This window comes from Xyrauchen texanus, chromosome 26, assembly GCF_025860055.1.
Source record: "Xyrauchen texanus isolate HMW12.3.18 chromosome 26, RBS_HiC_50CHRs, whole genome shotgun sequence".
In the NCBI taxonomy this organism is placed as follows: domain Eukaryota; kingdom Metazoa; phylum Chordata; class Actinopteri; order Cypriniformes; family Catostomidae; genus Xyrauchen; species Xyrauchen texanus.
The window spans coordinates 5,991,413-6,008,101 of record NC_068301.1 but is presented as its reverse complement, the minus strand read 5'-3'; the positions used below and the strand labels follow the sequence as shown (position 1 = coordinate 6,008,101).

Genomic DNA, 16,689 nt, shown 5'->3' with positions numbered 1-16,689 from the left:
TTTTTGTAACCTTCACAGGAAAGGTGCTGCCATGTACATACATCACGTATAAATGCCTTTACTTATTATCATCAACTAATACAGCATCAATGTTTTGGCAACAAGAGCCCATTATAAACATAAGAACTAAAAAACAAGAATTATTAATAGTATTAATATGTGTGCACGCTTGATTAAGGCTTAAGTAAAAAACGGAAAGAAAAATCGCAGCATGATTGGCTCGGAATTTCATTTAGAAAAGTTGCCACGGCAGAAACAGTGGTTTTAGGCACAGCTGATTAATATAGCTATTTCTTAAGACCTTTTACATACCACAAACTGCACAAGTGAAGCTCTCCAACAACTTCCTGTAGACGCCAGGTCTCAAACCAATGCCGTCTCATCATGTAGAGTTTGACAGTATGCTCTGAACTCATGTCCATGTGCTGCAATATTACAGAGATTCGACACAACGTGCTTCCGTACAAAGTTCAGCCAAATGTTTTGTAGATGCTTGTAACAACCTCCAAATAGCACTGTATCTGCTCATAGCAACTGTACAGAACAATGAACTATGGCACAGTGATGTGTAATTTTGAAGTTGGATAAAACATCAAAGATCACCGGTAGGAGACGTGGACTTCATTTATACGTTGCCTGAGATGAGACATGAACTCGAACATGGTGGCCGCCAGTGATTGGTGGATGAGATAACGGGGGAGGCGACCCTGTAAGAAGAACAAGGTAGATTTAATAAACTCGATTTTTTCTTAACATGTGAAAAAGTGAATGGTGCTTGTCTGTACATAATGTACTCCCACAATGGTATTTTGTTTATTTTTTACTATAAAATGGCTGCATTGTACGAAATGGCATCACTAGCAGTTCTTACCTTGAGGTCTGTATTAAGCACCCAGATGAAGGTACAAATTGAAGGATTACCGCTGGATTTTAACACAACAAATCCACCAGGACCATTCTCCCCTCTGAGAGAGAAAGAGAGACCAAATAAGCCTTTACTGTGATTGCATTGTGATTGGCTGAGGATTCAAAAGGTTTCACAGTCAAGCAGACCTGACGTAGCGACTGTTAGGTGGTTTGTAGCTGTGACTGGTCGCCATTCCTGCAGAGATGTAGCAGTCTCGCCTGCGCTCCACCCGACGAACATTCACAAAGTCCCTGAAGATCAAGATGGAGAAAGAGACACTTTGAAATTTGAACTACTTAATAACCGCTAGAAATCATAATTGGACTATTTAATTACAATGACATATATAGCACTTTATTAGGAATACCTGTACACATACATATTAATGTGATTATAAATCACACAATTGGCTGATTAGATAAAGTCATTCAGATACAGGTCAGGAGCTTCACATCAACCATCAGAATGGGGAAAAAATGTTATCTCAGTAATTTAGACCGTGGCATGATTGTTGGTGCCAGACGGGCTGGTTTGAGTATTTCAGTAACTAAGGATCTCCTGGGAGTTTCACACACAACAGTCTCAAGAATTTACTCAAAAACATCCAGTTAGCAGCAGTTCTGCAGACAGAAATGCCTTGTTGATGAGAGAGGTCAACAGAGAATGGCCAGACTGGTTCGAGATGACAGAAAGGCTGCGGTAACTCAGATAACCACTCTGTACAATTATAGTGAGAAGAATAGCATCTCAGAATGCACAACACGACGGACATTGAGGCGGATGGGCTACAACAGCAGGAAACCACGTCTTCACCATAGTGTTCCTAATAAAGTGCTAAGCGAGTATATATATTGTAACATTTATTGTTTACAATAAATCTTGTTCACGAGTGAGGGGACAATGGTGCGGGAGGTTGGCCGGAGAATCGGGGCAGCGGGGGCGGTATTGCACTCGCTCTATCACCTATGGTCATGAAGGTTTGGGTTCCTCAGGAGGGTGGCGGGCTTCTCCCTTAGAGATAGGGTGAGGAGCTCAGTCGTCCGTGAGGAGCTCGGAGTAGAGCCGCTGCTCCTTTGCGTCAAAAGGAGTCAGTTGAGGTGGTTTGGGCATCTGGTAAGGATGCCCCCTGGCCGCCTCCCTAGGGAGGTGTTTCAGGCACGTCCAGCTGGGAGGAGGCCTTGGGGAAGACCCAGGATTAGGTGGAGAGATTACATCTCCACACTGGCCTGGGAACACCTCGGGGTCCCCCAGTCAGGGCTGGTTAATGTGGCTCTGGATAGGGAAGTTTGGGGCCCCCTGCTGGAGCAGCTGCCCCCGTGACCCGACTTCGGATAAGCAGTTGAAGATGGATGGATGGATTTATGGTTTACATGCATAATTTGTACAATTATGCATGAAAAGTATTTACACTGGTTTGTAGAACACATGCTAAACCAGTACTGCCTCTTTAAGAATAGTGGCAGTTCAGAGAGTGTCAGAAATGTTTTGGTTGAGCACATTAACGCTATGTGTGATCAGAATTGAACGTTTTTTTTTTTAATACCGTTTTTGATCAAAAACCGACAGTAAAGAATAGAAAGGATATTAAACAAAACATTATTCAATGTCAAATGTGTTGGGAGGATCTCATCTTTGGACACATTACACGAAACAAGTCAAACCAAACTTTTACTTTCAACACAGAGTGAAAGGATGTCGGTGATGAACTTCTTCGCCACTATACTACTCAATCACAGTTATGTGAAAACTGAAAATGTTCTAGCCAGTGGCTAATTATGCAACATTTCTAGTCACATAGCACGGAATTTGGTCACACATGCAAGTGATTTTCTTGCATTGTAGAGGTTTGCCGCATAGAGTAAAAAGATCGATCTTTGGATTTAAGAATCTATATAATTAAATTAAAGATTTTGGTGCATAGGAAATTCTATATTTTTACTTGGCCCTATGAAAAGCACTATACAATACAACTGAGTTACTGATAAACAATACAAGCCAGATTTTGAGGACTTGCTCTAAAATTCAAAACATTGTCGTCTCATAACCTGTTAATTGCGCACCACTTTTGGCAATGAAAAACAAGTTTGTCCGCACCTGGGAGATACGACACCTCCAGCTGCTCCAGCAGACACATCATACGACACCAGCGTGTTATCATCCACTCTCTGCAAAATCTATAGATAGAGAAGAGTGGGAAACAGGAAGAGCTTTACTTGTAAAGACATTCAGACCTGGCAATGTGCATGTACAAAACAGCTTCTCTTTATTCCAAAACTTTATTTGCATAGATATCAAATCCATTCTACACAAACATTTATTTAGTTCTTCATAAGATGGCGATTTTTGATCAGCAACAAAATCAATTGATCGGACTACACATCACTTGCACTGCGTGTTGTTGCATACAGACAGCAGCTGATCTCAACAGAAAGGATGAAAAGCAACACAAGACATACTCCGCTCTCAAAAGATGTTAGTCAATGAAATGCATATGAACGCACTCAGTGTGTTCAACACTGTCGCAAATGGCGACTAGATTTTAAATTATTGCCGCAATTATATATTTTTGGTCGCAGTCTGGAGCTCATGTGGTAGCAACTTTTGATCACTTTAAAAAGCCGGTCAGGTGTTTTTTTTCCCACTTCTTGGTTCAAACACGTTGCAAGGTGTTGACTGTTTTGTCAAATGCGAGACTACTGCCTATGAATGTACCTGGCAGACAGACACCGTCCTGTTCCACTGTACCATCTTCTCTGGCTGCAGAATGACCTCCTGATACACCAGCTCTGCTGTACACTGCAAGAGTGCCTACATACACAAATATACCCAAAACACATATTACAAAATATTAAATACACACCCATGATATATAAAAATACACTTCAATGAATAAAAAGACAATAAAGAAATACTATGATTTGTTTCAAAATACATTTACTTTTTTATCATAAATTATGCTGGCTTAACAAACACGGTTTCATTATAATTTTTTTTAAAACCCTAAACCAAAACACTTACTCCCCTCCTAGAATTTTCAAGCTACATCAAACTAAACTTGTAAAGACTAGGGCTGGTTGTTGATACAGATTCCCCGATTCGAATCCGATACATAAGCTCTCGATTCGATTCTGATTCAATATAGATTCATATGGGTACATTTCAGTTATAATGTCCCTTTTGCTTACATTTGAAATAAATTCTCTCCCAGCTAATGCTGTAAATTATAAAGGGGACAATCTAACTACATACCTTAAGAAAATATTAATTTGACTAAATTTAAATAATTAACAAATCTACGTATTCAATAAATAAATGATTCTGCAAATATTATATTTTGTTAAATCTTTCTTGTTTAATTGCATTAATGTACTATTTACACTGATTTGTAAAACATGTGCAAAAACTGGTACCGTCTCTTTAAGAAATCCGCCATTTCTGTAAAGAGCATCTGTAAATGAGCACATGTTAACAAGAGAGACTCAAATGGCTTTATCTCATCAATGCTATGCATGATAAGAATTAAATGAGTATTTTTTGCTGTTTTTTATCATAACTGACTGTAGAGAACAGAAAGGGCATTAAAAGAGACATTATTCAATGACACATGGGTTGTGTGGATCTCGTCTTTGGACACACAGAACGATTTAAACCAAACTTTTACTCTCAACACGCAGTGAAAGGATCTCGCAGCTGAATAATCCACCTTTATACTACACAACCGCTGGTAAGTGAAATCTCAAAATGGACCAGCCAGTTGCCAATTACTGTATAGGCAATGGCGGCCAAAAGTTACAAATTTGGTCTTATGGAAAGAAATTGGTACTTTTATTCACCAAAGTGGCATTCAACTGATCACACTGTATAGTCAGGACATTAATAACATGAAACATTACTATTACAATTTGGAAAAAAAACCAAAAAAAATTCAGAACTACTTACATTACTTCCAAGAGTTCTCATCAAAAAAATCCCCCACATGCAGCAATGACAGCTTTGAAGATCTTTGTTATTCAGCTGTAAGTTTGTCCAGATACTCAGGTGACCTTTCACCCCACACTTCCTGTAGCACTTGCCATAGATGTGTCTGTCTTGTCGGGCACTTCTTATACACCTTACAGTTTAGCTGATTTCACAAACGCTCAATGGGGTTTAGATCCATAACACTCTTTTCCAATTATCTGTTGTCCAATGTCTGTGTTTCTTTACCCACTCTAACCTTTTATTTTAGTTTTTCTGTTTCAAAAGTGGCTTTTTCTTTGCAATTCTTCCCATAAGGCTGCACCCCTGAGTCTTCTCTTTACTGTTGTACATGAAACTGGTGTTGAGCGGGTAGAATTCAATGAAGCTGTCAGCGGAGGACATGTGAGGCGTCTATTTCTCAAACTAGAGACTCTGATGTACTTATCCTCTTGTTTAGTTGTACATCTGGCCCTCCACATCTGTTTCTGTCCTTGTTAGAGACAGTTGTGCTTTGTCTTTGAAGACTGTAGTGTACACCTTTGTATGAAATCTTCAGTTTTGTGGCAATTTCAAGCATTGTATAGCCTTCATTCCTCAAAAAAAAAATGATTTTTCTAGCACCAAGTTAACAGTTTAGCATGATTACTCAAGGATAAGGTGTTGGAGTGATGGCTGCTGTCTAGATTTGATCAAAAATGACTTTTTTCAAATAGTGATGGTGCTGTTTTTTACATCAGTGATGTCCACACTTTGTGATCAGCTGAATGCCACTTTGGTAAATTAAAGTACCAATTTCCTTCCGAAACAGCAAAATCTGTACATTACAAAATTTTTGGCCGCCAGTGTACATTTTAAGTTGCATAGTGTTAATCTTTTTTGCAAATGTGAGTGATTTCCTTTCATTCAGGTTGCGCACAGAGCAAAGCATAGATCTTGGGATTTAAGAATCGATTTCGAGATCAAACATATGAAGGTGGCAATCCATCGGAAAATCAATATTTTTTACCCATACTTAGTACAGACCTTCAGACTGTTCTGGAATAGTGTGCTATGTCTTTTCTAACCGATCAAAGATTTGGTTTTCGCACAGCAAACGATCAAATAACAAAAAAAAAATATCCCATAGACTTACATTGACAGAATGTTCAAACAGAACAAAGGAATGTTTGTGAATTCAAATTCCAAATGTAAACAAACCCATAAAAGGCCTTTAAACTGCTAACTTAAACTTTTAACTTAAAAGTTGACCTACCAACCTTCCTAACAATCTATCTGACAGTTTGCTAGATATAACCATCAAACAGTATCTGTAACCTTCAAACTTCTTTTAAAACAGGTTTAAAATGAATCTGAATTTAAGGTGGAATCTAGTTGTCAGCTGGATGAAATAACCAGTGTTATTACAAATAACATACCTTTAAAATAAAAGTCTTTCCATGGAACGGGATTTCCAGTGTATGTACTGCATCCCCAACATCCTATGAATATAAAACCTCATATTACCTCAAATGCAGAGCAATAAACAAAAAACAAGCAGATAATGTACACATGAAAGTGCATACACTACGCTTCTCAAGCTTCCAGTTCTCTTCTTGTGTCAATATCTGTTCAACCACTGCCATCGCCTCCCGTCCCTGTCTTACAAACTCTTTTTCCTGTTAAAGGAAGATTGATCAGTTATAACACTATAAAAGAGTGAAATGCATATCAATTCAATTTAAAATGTGACAGCGCTGTGCATCAGATCTTTTGACTATTGGCTTTGAACATACTGATGCACACTGCACCACAAATATTGCCTGACAAAAATTTGACAGTTTCAATCTGGTTGGCTGGCTTCTACGTGACTTTAGGGAAAATATTTCATTTTGTCAGGAAGCGAAGTCATGTTCAAAAGGTACCTGGTTGCTAAAGGTGCTCTTAAAGGAATACTCCAGGTTCAATGAACAGCAGAAATTAAGCTCAATCAACAGCATTTGTGGCATAATGTTGATTACAACAAAAATACATTTAGACTCATCCCTCCTTTTCTTAAAAAAAAATCGAGGTTACAGTGAGGCACTTTTCAATGGAAGAAGATGGGGCCAATTTTTCATGGTTTTAAAAAGGCAGAAATGTGAAGCTTATAATAAAAGCACTAACATTAATAATTCTGTTAAATTTGTTACTTTTTAGGTTTGTTGACATTAAAGTTGCACGGTAGGCCGGTGCTAAGGTAGAATCGCAATACTAAAGCTTCAAAATACTGCCAGTGCCACAGTATTTTTTAAACGGTTGTACCATTAATACAGTAGCACCGTAAGATATATTGTATGTGTGGTAGTAAATATTATTTTAGTAAAAACCTTTAAATCAGATGTCTGCAATAGCATTAAAAATACAGTCTTTTCAAGTGGCGTCCTCTTCACGCAGTGCCTTTTAAGAGTGCATAATGCCGTTTAGAGTTTGCCCCTTACATGGTATTGTTTATTTTTCAATGAGTGGTTTTCCGATGCTTCAAACACACACGTCTGAATCCCAGTGTGTTAATTTGGCAGTTGTGTCTCCTAATGGAAAATATAGATTTAAGTAAAACTTTGGAGAGTGAGACGCTTTTTTAAAAAACACAATTCATGTAGCGAGATTTGTAATTATTTTGGGTTTGCCTGATGACTCCGGGGAAACCCATCTGCTGTGAATGCCTACAGAGATTTCAAGCAAAAAGGGGGAAACACCAGCAACCTTATTAAGCACCTTCGGACACATCCCACTGCCTCTGAAGTTGCACTAACCCATGTGCATTCTGCATTTAACCTAAAAGTTTTATCTTAACATTTATAGATTTACCGTTTCTCACAAAAATCGAACATTGCACTCGTTTATTTATTTTTCAGTTACAAATGCATGGTGGTGGTAACTTTGCACTTATGATCAGATTGGTTTCATCACATCCCTGAGCAGTGCGTTCAAACTGGTGTGTGTTGTTTATCAGGAGACCAGGACTTAAGCGGTTATAATAATGAAACAGCTGCTCAAATGTTACAATATCTTTATTTTTATGTTATCATGTAGATAATGTAGATATACACTCAACATCAGGAAGATAAGACCCTTCCTATCTGAACATGCCACACAACTGCTTGTTCAGTCACTTGTCATAACTAGACTGGACTATTGTAACGCTCTCATTGCAGGCCTTCCTGCATGTGCAATTAGACCCCTGCAAATGATCCAGAATGCAGCAGCTCGTGTGGTTTTTAATGAATCAAAGAGAGCGCATGTTACATCGCCTCTCTTCACTGGCTACCGGTTGATGCAAGTATCAAATTTAAGGCTCTGATGCTGGGATACAGAACAGTCACTGGGTCTACTCCAACACACCTAAAATAATTTCTGCAGAGCTACACGCCCACTAGAAGCCTGTGGTCGGTTATGGAACGTCACCTTGTTGTACCAACACAAAGAGGCACCAAAACACTTTCCCGGACTAACAGCATCATCGTACCACATTGGTGGAATGACCTTCCCAACTCCATCTGTGAAGCTGACTCCCTTTCTGTCTTCATAAAACGACTTAAAACGCATCTTTTCCAAGAGCACTTAACTAGTCACTAACAAAAATGTTATTCAATTGCACTTGTAAATGTTTTGAATACTATTCTGATGCTAGTGAAGCTTTGTAACATGGCACTTTTGTACCACTGTCTCATTAAGATGATTCGCTTATATTTTCCTCTTTTGTAAGTCGCTTTGGATAAAAGCATCTGCGCCAAATGAATAAAGGTAAATTGTTACCAACATTCAGATAATCACAGAAACAATGGAATAAAAGTTTAAAAGACGTTGCCGTTTGAACAGGCTGTTTTGATGCGGTGAAGAAATTTTACATCAAACTAAGAATGTATTAGGTAACAAGTTAGTCTATTTGAGCCTTCTCTCCGTTCATCCATCAGTTGTTTTTACCACATCTGCAGCAACAAGTGGAATTTCAAAGAACCACCTTTGCTCTGACAAACTTAATTAACACACTAGAGTGTGGTATTGTGATACTACTTGTTATCGTGATACTTTAGCTGCTATATTATTGTAATATATGATTATTGTTGACCTAGTTGACATTACATCATCATGGCAACAAAGGTGTAAAATTTGCAATAACTTGACACAGAAAAGGTTAGTAAGTGATTTTATCGCAATAAAATCATGTTAATACGCATATTGTTTATGTCTTGTGGCTAAACTTCTGAAAGAGTGTTTTAATGTTTACGAATTGAGCCTACTGACTTCCATTTCAAGTGCATCACTAGAACCCAGATTTTTGCTGGGGCAAATCAAAAATAATTTTTGTGGTAATCAATATTATGCCACAAATGCTGTCGATTCAGCTTAACTTGTATTGAACACAGAATATCCCTTTAAGAGCTAGTTTCTGGATTAATGGCATCAAATCTTTGCAAAGACATTGACGGTTTTGTTGTTATCTTCTGTGAAATAACTGGTACTTATCACTTGTGGATGGAGGGAAATTTTAACCACAAAGCCTACACACGTTTTCGGTACAAACTTGGGCATTTTACATGCCGGACAGATGATCTCTTCCTAATTTGGATGTTCATGGTGAGGATAAGCTGCAATATGCACCAGACTTTATGCCAATAGTCAAAAGACTACAGGGAGAATCATCGTAAATGATATTAGATATCGATGGAAAACCAAAAGAGGGTCGTCTCCCCTCATGATGATTAAAAAGAGAGAAAATATCAATACTTGTTCTGTTACTGCTCTCCTGCCCAAACCCTCTTCATCAAGGTCTTCTTCAGAGCCTGCAACACAAACACATCAAATGTTAAATTGTGCTTTGTTAATAAGAGGAAAAAGTTCATTCTGCCACATAATGACTTCAATAGAGCAAACAAGAGTGCCGTTACCTGCCAGTGACTCTGGTGGTGAGTAAAACTGGCCATCAGACACGGCTCTGGGGCATATGATGGGTGCCCGCTCACATGCTGCATTAACTGCTGCCAGATACACTACAAGAGAGGAGGAAGTAACATATTGTACATTAATGTAGTGAATGTGACTTTTCACCTGATCATAACACTTAGTAACTTATCATGAAAATCAGGAATAAAAAAAGAACTATGTAGACATACTGTAAACACAACAACACAAAGCTCCCTCTCCAGTCCAACCAGACCATTAATTGAAAAAGTTCACAACCATGAGAATGTTAATATATAACCAGCCATGTTTACATACAGTATCAACATCAACTGAGTATTCAGCGAGCCAGAGAGGTGTTATGGACAGCCAATAGTCTTGCATATGCATATTACATATATGTATATTTAACTCTAAAGATTTATATCAGCTCTACACATGACAACCCAGTTGATGCCCAACTTCCTGTATCCTCCTCACCTCTCTCATCCTCTGCTTCCTGTGTGAGGACTTTGAAATCCAGGAACCAGGTTTCCAACCACGCCACCACAAACGAGGTGATGGGAAGAACATAGCCAAATGCATTCTGATTAAACAACTGAGAAAAAAAAAAATCCCAATGGTTATTTCTATTATCACAGTATACATTTACATGGGTCATTTAAAGGGATAGTTCACCAAAAATGAACATTCTCTCATCATTTACTCACCCTCATGCCACCCAAGATGTGTATGACTTTTTTCTTCCGCTGAACACAACCAAAGATTTTTATAAGAATATCTCAGCTCTGTAGGTCCATACAATGCAAGTGAATGGTGTCCAGATCTTTGAAGTGCCAAAAACCACATAAAAGCAGCATAAAAGTAATCCATGTCTTCAGAAGTTATATGATAGGTGTGGTTGAGAAATAGATAAATATAGATGTCATTTTTTACTATATATTCTTCTACCTGCCCAGTAGATAGCGATATGCATAAAGAATGCAAAACACCATTTTAAAAAACAAATACAATTATTATATGAAAGTGAAGAGTTATAGTTAAAAAAAAAAAAAGTACTTAAATACTGATCTGTTTTTCCACCCACACCTATATTGCTTCTGAAGATATAGATTTAGCCATTGGAGTCATATGGATGACTTTTATGCTGCCTCCAAGTTATTTTGGAGCTTCAAATTTCTGGCCACCATTCACTTGCATTGTAAGGACCAGGAGAGCTAAAATATTCTTCTAAAAAAAACATTGTGTTCACCAGAAGAAAGAAAGTCACACACATCTGGCATGACATGAGGGTGAGTAAATGATTTGAGAATTTTCATTTTTGGGTGAACTATCCCTTTAAGAAACTATGCAACTTTATTTTTTTAATCTCTAGATTTTAGAAGCATTCAAACGGACAGGATTGAGAGGCAAAAACGGTCTCTTACATCTGACAAGATGACTTTTGCAATGAGAAAGGTGGTGGTCACCAGAGTTGTGATCTAATTGGGGAAAAAGGACAAAAAGACAATAAGGAAAAAGGTACAATTATAACTTTTAAGATGATTTAACAGAATCTTACAAAAACATGCCCAGGTCATATTTCACCCCAAAATCAAAGGACAAAAACAATTATACTGGAAACACTTTACAATAAGGTTCTATTTGTTAATTTAGTTCATGTATAAGGTGTCATGAATTAATAATAAAGAATATTTTATTGCAGCAATTATTAATCTTGGTTAATGTATAAAAATACAATTATTCATTGTTAGTTCATGTTATTTCATAATGCATAACTATTGTTAATGTGTACAACTTTACATTTTAAAAATGTATTCCCATAACGGCATTTTTATAAAAGATCTGCATTATATTAAAAGGCAGTACAGCAAATCATTGCATTATAAATTCTGATTCTTTATAATGTTAATGAGCATAAATATATTGACAGTGGAAATCAAGTTTTGTAAGTGTTTTGCATTTATTGGTCTCTCTTACCGCAATAACCCACCAGTGTCTCAGTCGAAATGCGGCATAACCAAGCTGCAAACACAGAAACCGAAACACAGCTAAAATCTGAGGGAGCAGAGAAAAACAGATATTTTGTTGAATAAAATGTAATGATAAAACTGGGGTTTTACCAAACAATGTTAAAAAACAAAAAAACATAAATATCACAGAGTTTTGACCGGTTTATATAATGACAATAACTACAATAGGAGTATGCTGGTGCTCATTATATACAGTAAGATTTGTTTATCCAATTACAATTAATACCCAATAATCACATACAATAATCAGATCAAATCTCACTTGTACAAGGAATGCCAAAGGGAAAATATTTTTTTCTAAGTGCAATCCACTGATGTCACGCGGTAGGCCGGGAAACAGTAGCAAGAAGGAAACTATCATGTTCTCAAAGACCGAAATATAGACAAACTCCACCATAAATATAGTCCAAAACTCATTAACATTTTTGTTTATACAGTTGATTTATGAGTGTATTGGTCTGAACATACTAAAAGTCTGTGTTTACGGATTAAACATTTTGTTTGATAACTAAACTGGTACACTTTTAACTATTAAGAATTCACTTTGAGCAAATTTCAGGAATGACTATAATAACAAAATTGGTAAGGGTTCAGTTGGATGTGTGGGCGGCTGTTTTCCAAGCAAACATCCACCCAATGGCAATGGAGCAAAGAGCACTGTGAGCATTTCTTTTTATTATAAGGCTGTTTACATGTACTGTACATGTTAGGGCTTAAAAGATTGACGTTAAGGCTGTTTTGCTTACATGAGTGAGTTCTCCATTTAAAGTCATTACAAAGGCCCACTCTCTTTTCATGCCTTAAAGGGATAGTTCACCCAAAAATGAAAATTCTCATATCGTTTACTCACCCTCATGCCAGATGTGTATGACATTTTTCTTCTTCTGCAGAACACAAACAAAGCTTTTTAAAAGAACATTTCAGCTCTGCAGGTACTTACAATGCAAGTGAATGGGTACCAACATTTTTAAGTTCCAAAAAGCACATAAAGGTAGTATAAAAGCAACCCACATGAATCCAGTGGTTAAATCCATGCCTTCAGAAGCGATTTGATAAGTGTGGGTGAGAAACAGATCAATATTTAAGTCATTTTTTCTATAAATCTCCACTTTTACCTTCACATTCTTCTTTTGTTTTTGGCGATTCGCATTCTGTGCATATCGCCACCTACTGGGTAGGGAGGAGAATAGTAAAATAATGACTTAAAAATGTATCCGTTTCTCAACCACACTCATCATAACGCTTCTGAAAATATGGATTAAACCACTGGAGTCGTATAGATTACTTTAATGCTGCCTTTATGTGCTTTTGGAGCTTTAAAGATTTGGTCACATTCGCTTGCACTGTATGCACCTTCAGAGCTGAAATATTCTCTTAATAATCTTAATTTGTTTGCAGCAGAAGAAAGAAAGTCAAACACATCTGGGATGCATGAGGGTGAGTAATTGATGAGAGAAATTGAAATTTGGGTGAACTATCACTTTAATATAGAACAACGTATTTGACTATGATACTTACAAAAATATCAAAGAAAGATGACTTGAACTTATATTTAACGACCTCTGTCTCAAGACTAGTCCATATACTCGTATTGATCTAAGAGAAAGACAGACAGAAAGACTGATTACAGAAATTATTAACCCACATACATACAAAGTCCAACTGAAAATCTTTTATATTTAACACATTTAAAGTAACACAAGTTTGCCGTTTAAATTTACCAGTCCACTTGGAACATACATTTTAGACCATACATCAGACAAAACAAAATGTGTGACTAAAAATTAAGCCAAAATTACACTACCTGTCAGAGGTTTGGACACACCTACTCATTCTCTAGTATTACTATTTTCCAAATGTTATAATAACAGTAAAGTCATCAAAATTATGAAGTATGTAGTGACCACAAAAAGCTTTTTAGCTGCACTATCGGGTTCAAATTATCCATTGAAAAAAAAGTTATAAAGATTTTAATTTTGCAAAGGAAAATGTAGGCACAACATACACTAACTTCAAGCATTTAAAAGGAATGGTTCACCCAAAAAAGAAAATTCTCATCATGTACTCACCCTCATGCCATCCCAGATGTGTATGACTTTCCTTTTCTGCTGAACACAAAGATTTTTGGAAGAATATTTCAGCTCTGTAGGTCCATAAAATGCAAGTGAATGGTGACCAGAACATTCAAGCTTCAACTCACATAAAAACAGCACAAAAGTAATCCATAAAACTCCAGTGGGTAAATCCATGTCTTCAGAAGCATATGATAGATATGGGTGAGAAGCAGATCAATATTTAAGTCATTTATTTACAATCAATCTCCACTTTCTTTTTCTGAAAGTGAGCATTGAGATTTATGATAAAAAAAAAAGGATTTAAATATTGATCTGTTTCTCACCCAAAGCGATTTCATCGCTTTAGAAGAGATATATTAAACCACTGGAGTCGTATTGATTACTTTTATGCTGCCTTATGAGATTTTTGCTGTTTCTAAGTTCTGACCACCATTCACCTGCATTGTATGGACCTACAGAGCTGAGAAATTCTTCTATAAATCTTTGTTTGTCTTAATCTGGGATGGCTTGAGGGTGAGTAAATGAAATTAAATTGGGTGAACTATCCCTTGACGCATTAGACAAAAAGATATCAAAGTGTGTCAAAAAGTTTGACTGAGAGTGTACATCCACAGAAACCCACAATTGCTATTTATGAAGTTAATATGCAAATCACTGAGGAACTTGCATTTGCATTTGTATTATAGCGCTGTTTTCAACAGAAGAAGTGAAACAGACATGTACAATCATGTACAAACTAATGAAATATCTCCCCAAATGAAGATGGCCAAATAATAATAATAAAAAAAAGAGGTCAACGTTGCATAACAAAGAAAAAACAATTTATGCAACATTTCTCATTTTCTATATGCCGTTAGTGTGACTATAGCTCTGGGCGAAAAGATAATATTGAAATACAAGATAAAAACGTACATTTAATTCAATGATCCAAAGCAAAGTGATGAAGAGGAGATCGAACGTAACAAAGAGGCAGAATGTTCGGCGTACATCAGAGAAGGCTTTCCTCTCTCCTGGGGGCAACGGGCGGTAATACGGGGAAGGCAGGGACAGAGACGCTTGGGAATATGAGGCGTTCAGAGAGGCAATGGCAGGAAGACTTCCGCCCAGCTCGCTGTAGTCCACGCCACTCTGCATACCTACATACAGCGGGAGCACACCACCTGAGAGATGACAGAAATCAGTGATCACACAATCAGTAAAATGTGCATGCTTTGTTGCAGCTTTATCTGGTCCTAATGCTGCAAGATACCGTCATTATTTACAAGTTGATTGGACAATGATCAAAGAAACAGGCTGGTGATCAAGTAGCCTTTGACCACTTTTAGTATTTGTCAAAAAGTATGCATGTACCAGTTTACTCAACACACAAAATAGAAAGCATGTTTAAACATTTGGATTTCTGTGATGTAATGAGCATTGCTGTTGCTTATTGTGCTGATTTAAATATGTCATGATATGATTTGTGAAAGTCTTGGTAGCATCTGTTGCATGTTACAAACCATTGCTTTCCAAAATAGGCCTATGTCATTTAGTTACATTATAACTATATTTTAACATTTCACATGATCATATTTGCGGTAGGGCCAGTGAAAAATTGGCACAGCCAATTCTTATTGTTGAGCCCTGGCTGGAAAAGATATACTCTTAAAGACATTAAATGACATATCATTAAATCTAGCCAATATATTGTCCTCTGCCATATGAAATGTATATTATGCAAACAACTGCTGATAAATAAAGGTGATAATATCGGAGCCATTTAAAATTTCAGTACTATGGTTTCAGGTTAGATTGGACTCTCTTCCCTGTTTGTCCAAGAATGATTAGATAAATTAAGTCATATGAAATAAACCAGCCACAGAACAAATATTGGGGAAGCTTTTGCTTTAGGTTATTATGAAGTTGTTGATTCTGCAGTCAACATGTATCCAGTTCCTTTGCACGTGACACAGACAAATACAAAATAAAAAAGGTTTGAAACCAGCCTCTCGTAAAAACAAATTTAAAAATGCAGCATACAAATAATTACTTGATAGTCAAACAGACTGATTAATATTCATGAGGATATTCACACTTATTTGTCCAGTTCACGAAGATAGCAGAACAATAACAAACTTATATCACTTCAAAATAAAGTTAAACAGTTAGTTGACAGATAAGACGAGTTGTTTACAAGTCATCGATACTCACAAAGAGCCGCTTTTAATCAAACATCGCCGGAGAGTGTCAAAGTGAAGACGAAACTAACCAGAATCAGCGCATCATTCTCACTATCAGCCTTCAGCCCACTTCCGTGACGATCAGTCCGAAACACGTCACTTCCGCCAGCTGAGCGGCGGCTCCAGTGTCCGCGGTTGAAGTGAAAAGCGTCAGGAATATAATATAATATAATATAATATAATATAAACCTATATTTTAATAGCGGCTATAGAAAAAGGATGGATGATATAATATATATACCTTGGATTACTATGTAATATTATGGGATTTCTCCACTTTTTGACTCTTTCTGGTTATAATGTCAAGTTCTTTTCTTTTGTTTTAATTCGTTGTGTTTGCAACCACTTTCATGAAGAAAATAAATAAAATGAATGACCAGAAAGATTTTAAAAGTGGGATCAATCCCATAATATTACATAGTACTCCAATGTAATTAAAAAAAAAATACACAAACACTATTATAATGCAATAAGAATAAATGTAACACACTTTTTTAAAACCGGTAAGAATAGTACAAAATATTTAATTTTAGATAAGTGCTATGGTTTTACAGTGTTTTTATTTTGTTTGTTTT

General features: G+C 36.7%; 1 protein-coding gene across 3 annotated transcripts in view; it reads right to left on the bottom strand.

Annotated features, from left to right (window-relative positions):
• stard3 (StAR-related lipid transfer (START) domain containing 3) overlaps positions 1–16,210 on the bottom strand; it is a 17,737-nt gene extending 1,527 nt beyond the window's left edge. Inside the window, exons 1-15 of one of the 3 annotated variants that reach the window (XM_052092832.1) lie at positions 16,144–16,210; positions 14,883–15,055; positions 13,339–13,416; positions 11,768–11,845; positions 11,215–11,268; positions 10,268–10,385; positions 9,775–9,876; positions 9,614–9,669; positions 6,430–6,522; positions 6,283–6,345; positions 3,620–3,715; positions 3,002–3,081; positions 1,054–1,158; positions 872–965; positions 1–707 (exon numbers count right to left, since the gene is read on the bottom strand). The exon at positions 1–707 is cut by the window's left edge and continues 1,527 nt beyond it. In XM_052092832.1, coding sequence (XP_051948792.1) covers positions 600–707; positions 872–965; positions 1,054–1,158; positions 3,002–3,081; positions 3,620–3,715; positions 6,283–6,345; positions 6,430–6,522; positions 9,614–9,669; positions 9,775–9,876; positions 10,268–10,385; positions 11,215–11,268; positions 11,768–11,845; positions 13,339–13,416; positions 14,883–15,029 — 1,272 coding nt within the window. In that variant the 5' untranslated portion in view covers positions 15,030–15,055; positions 16,144–16,210 and the 3' untranslated portion in view covers positions 1–599. Of the gene's footprint in view, positions 708–871; positions 966–1,053; positions 1,159–3,001; positions 3,082–3,619; positions 3,716–6,282; positions 6,346–6,429; positions 6,523–9,613; positions 9,670–9,774; positions 9,877–10,267; positions 10,386–11,214; positions 11,269–11,767; positions 11,846–13,338; positions 13,417–14,807; positions 15,056–16,085 lie in introns of all 3 variants that reach the window. The other 2 variants (XM_052092830.1, XM_052092831.1) reach the window with 2 other exon arrangements.
• Positions 16,211–16,689: the final 479 nt, after the last annotated feature.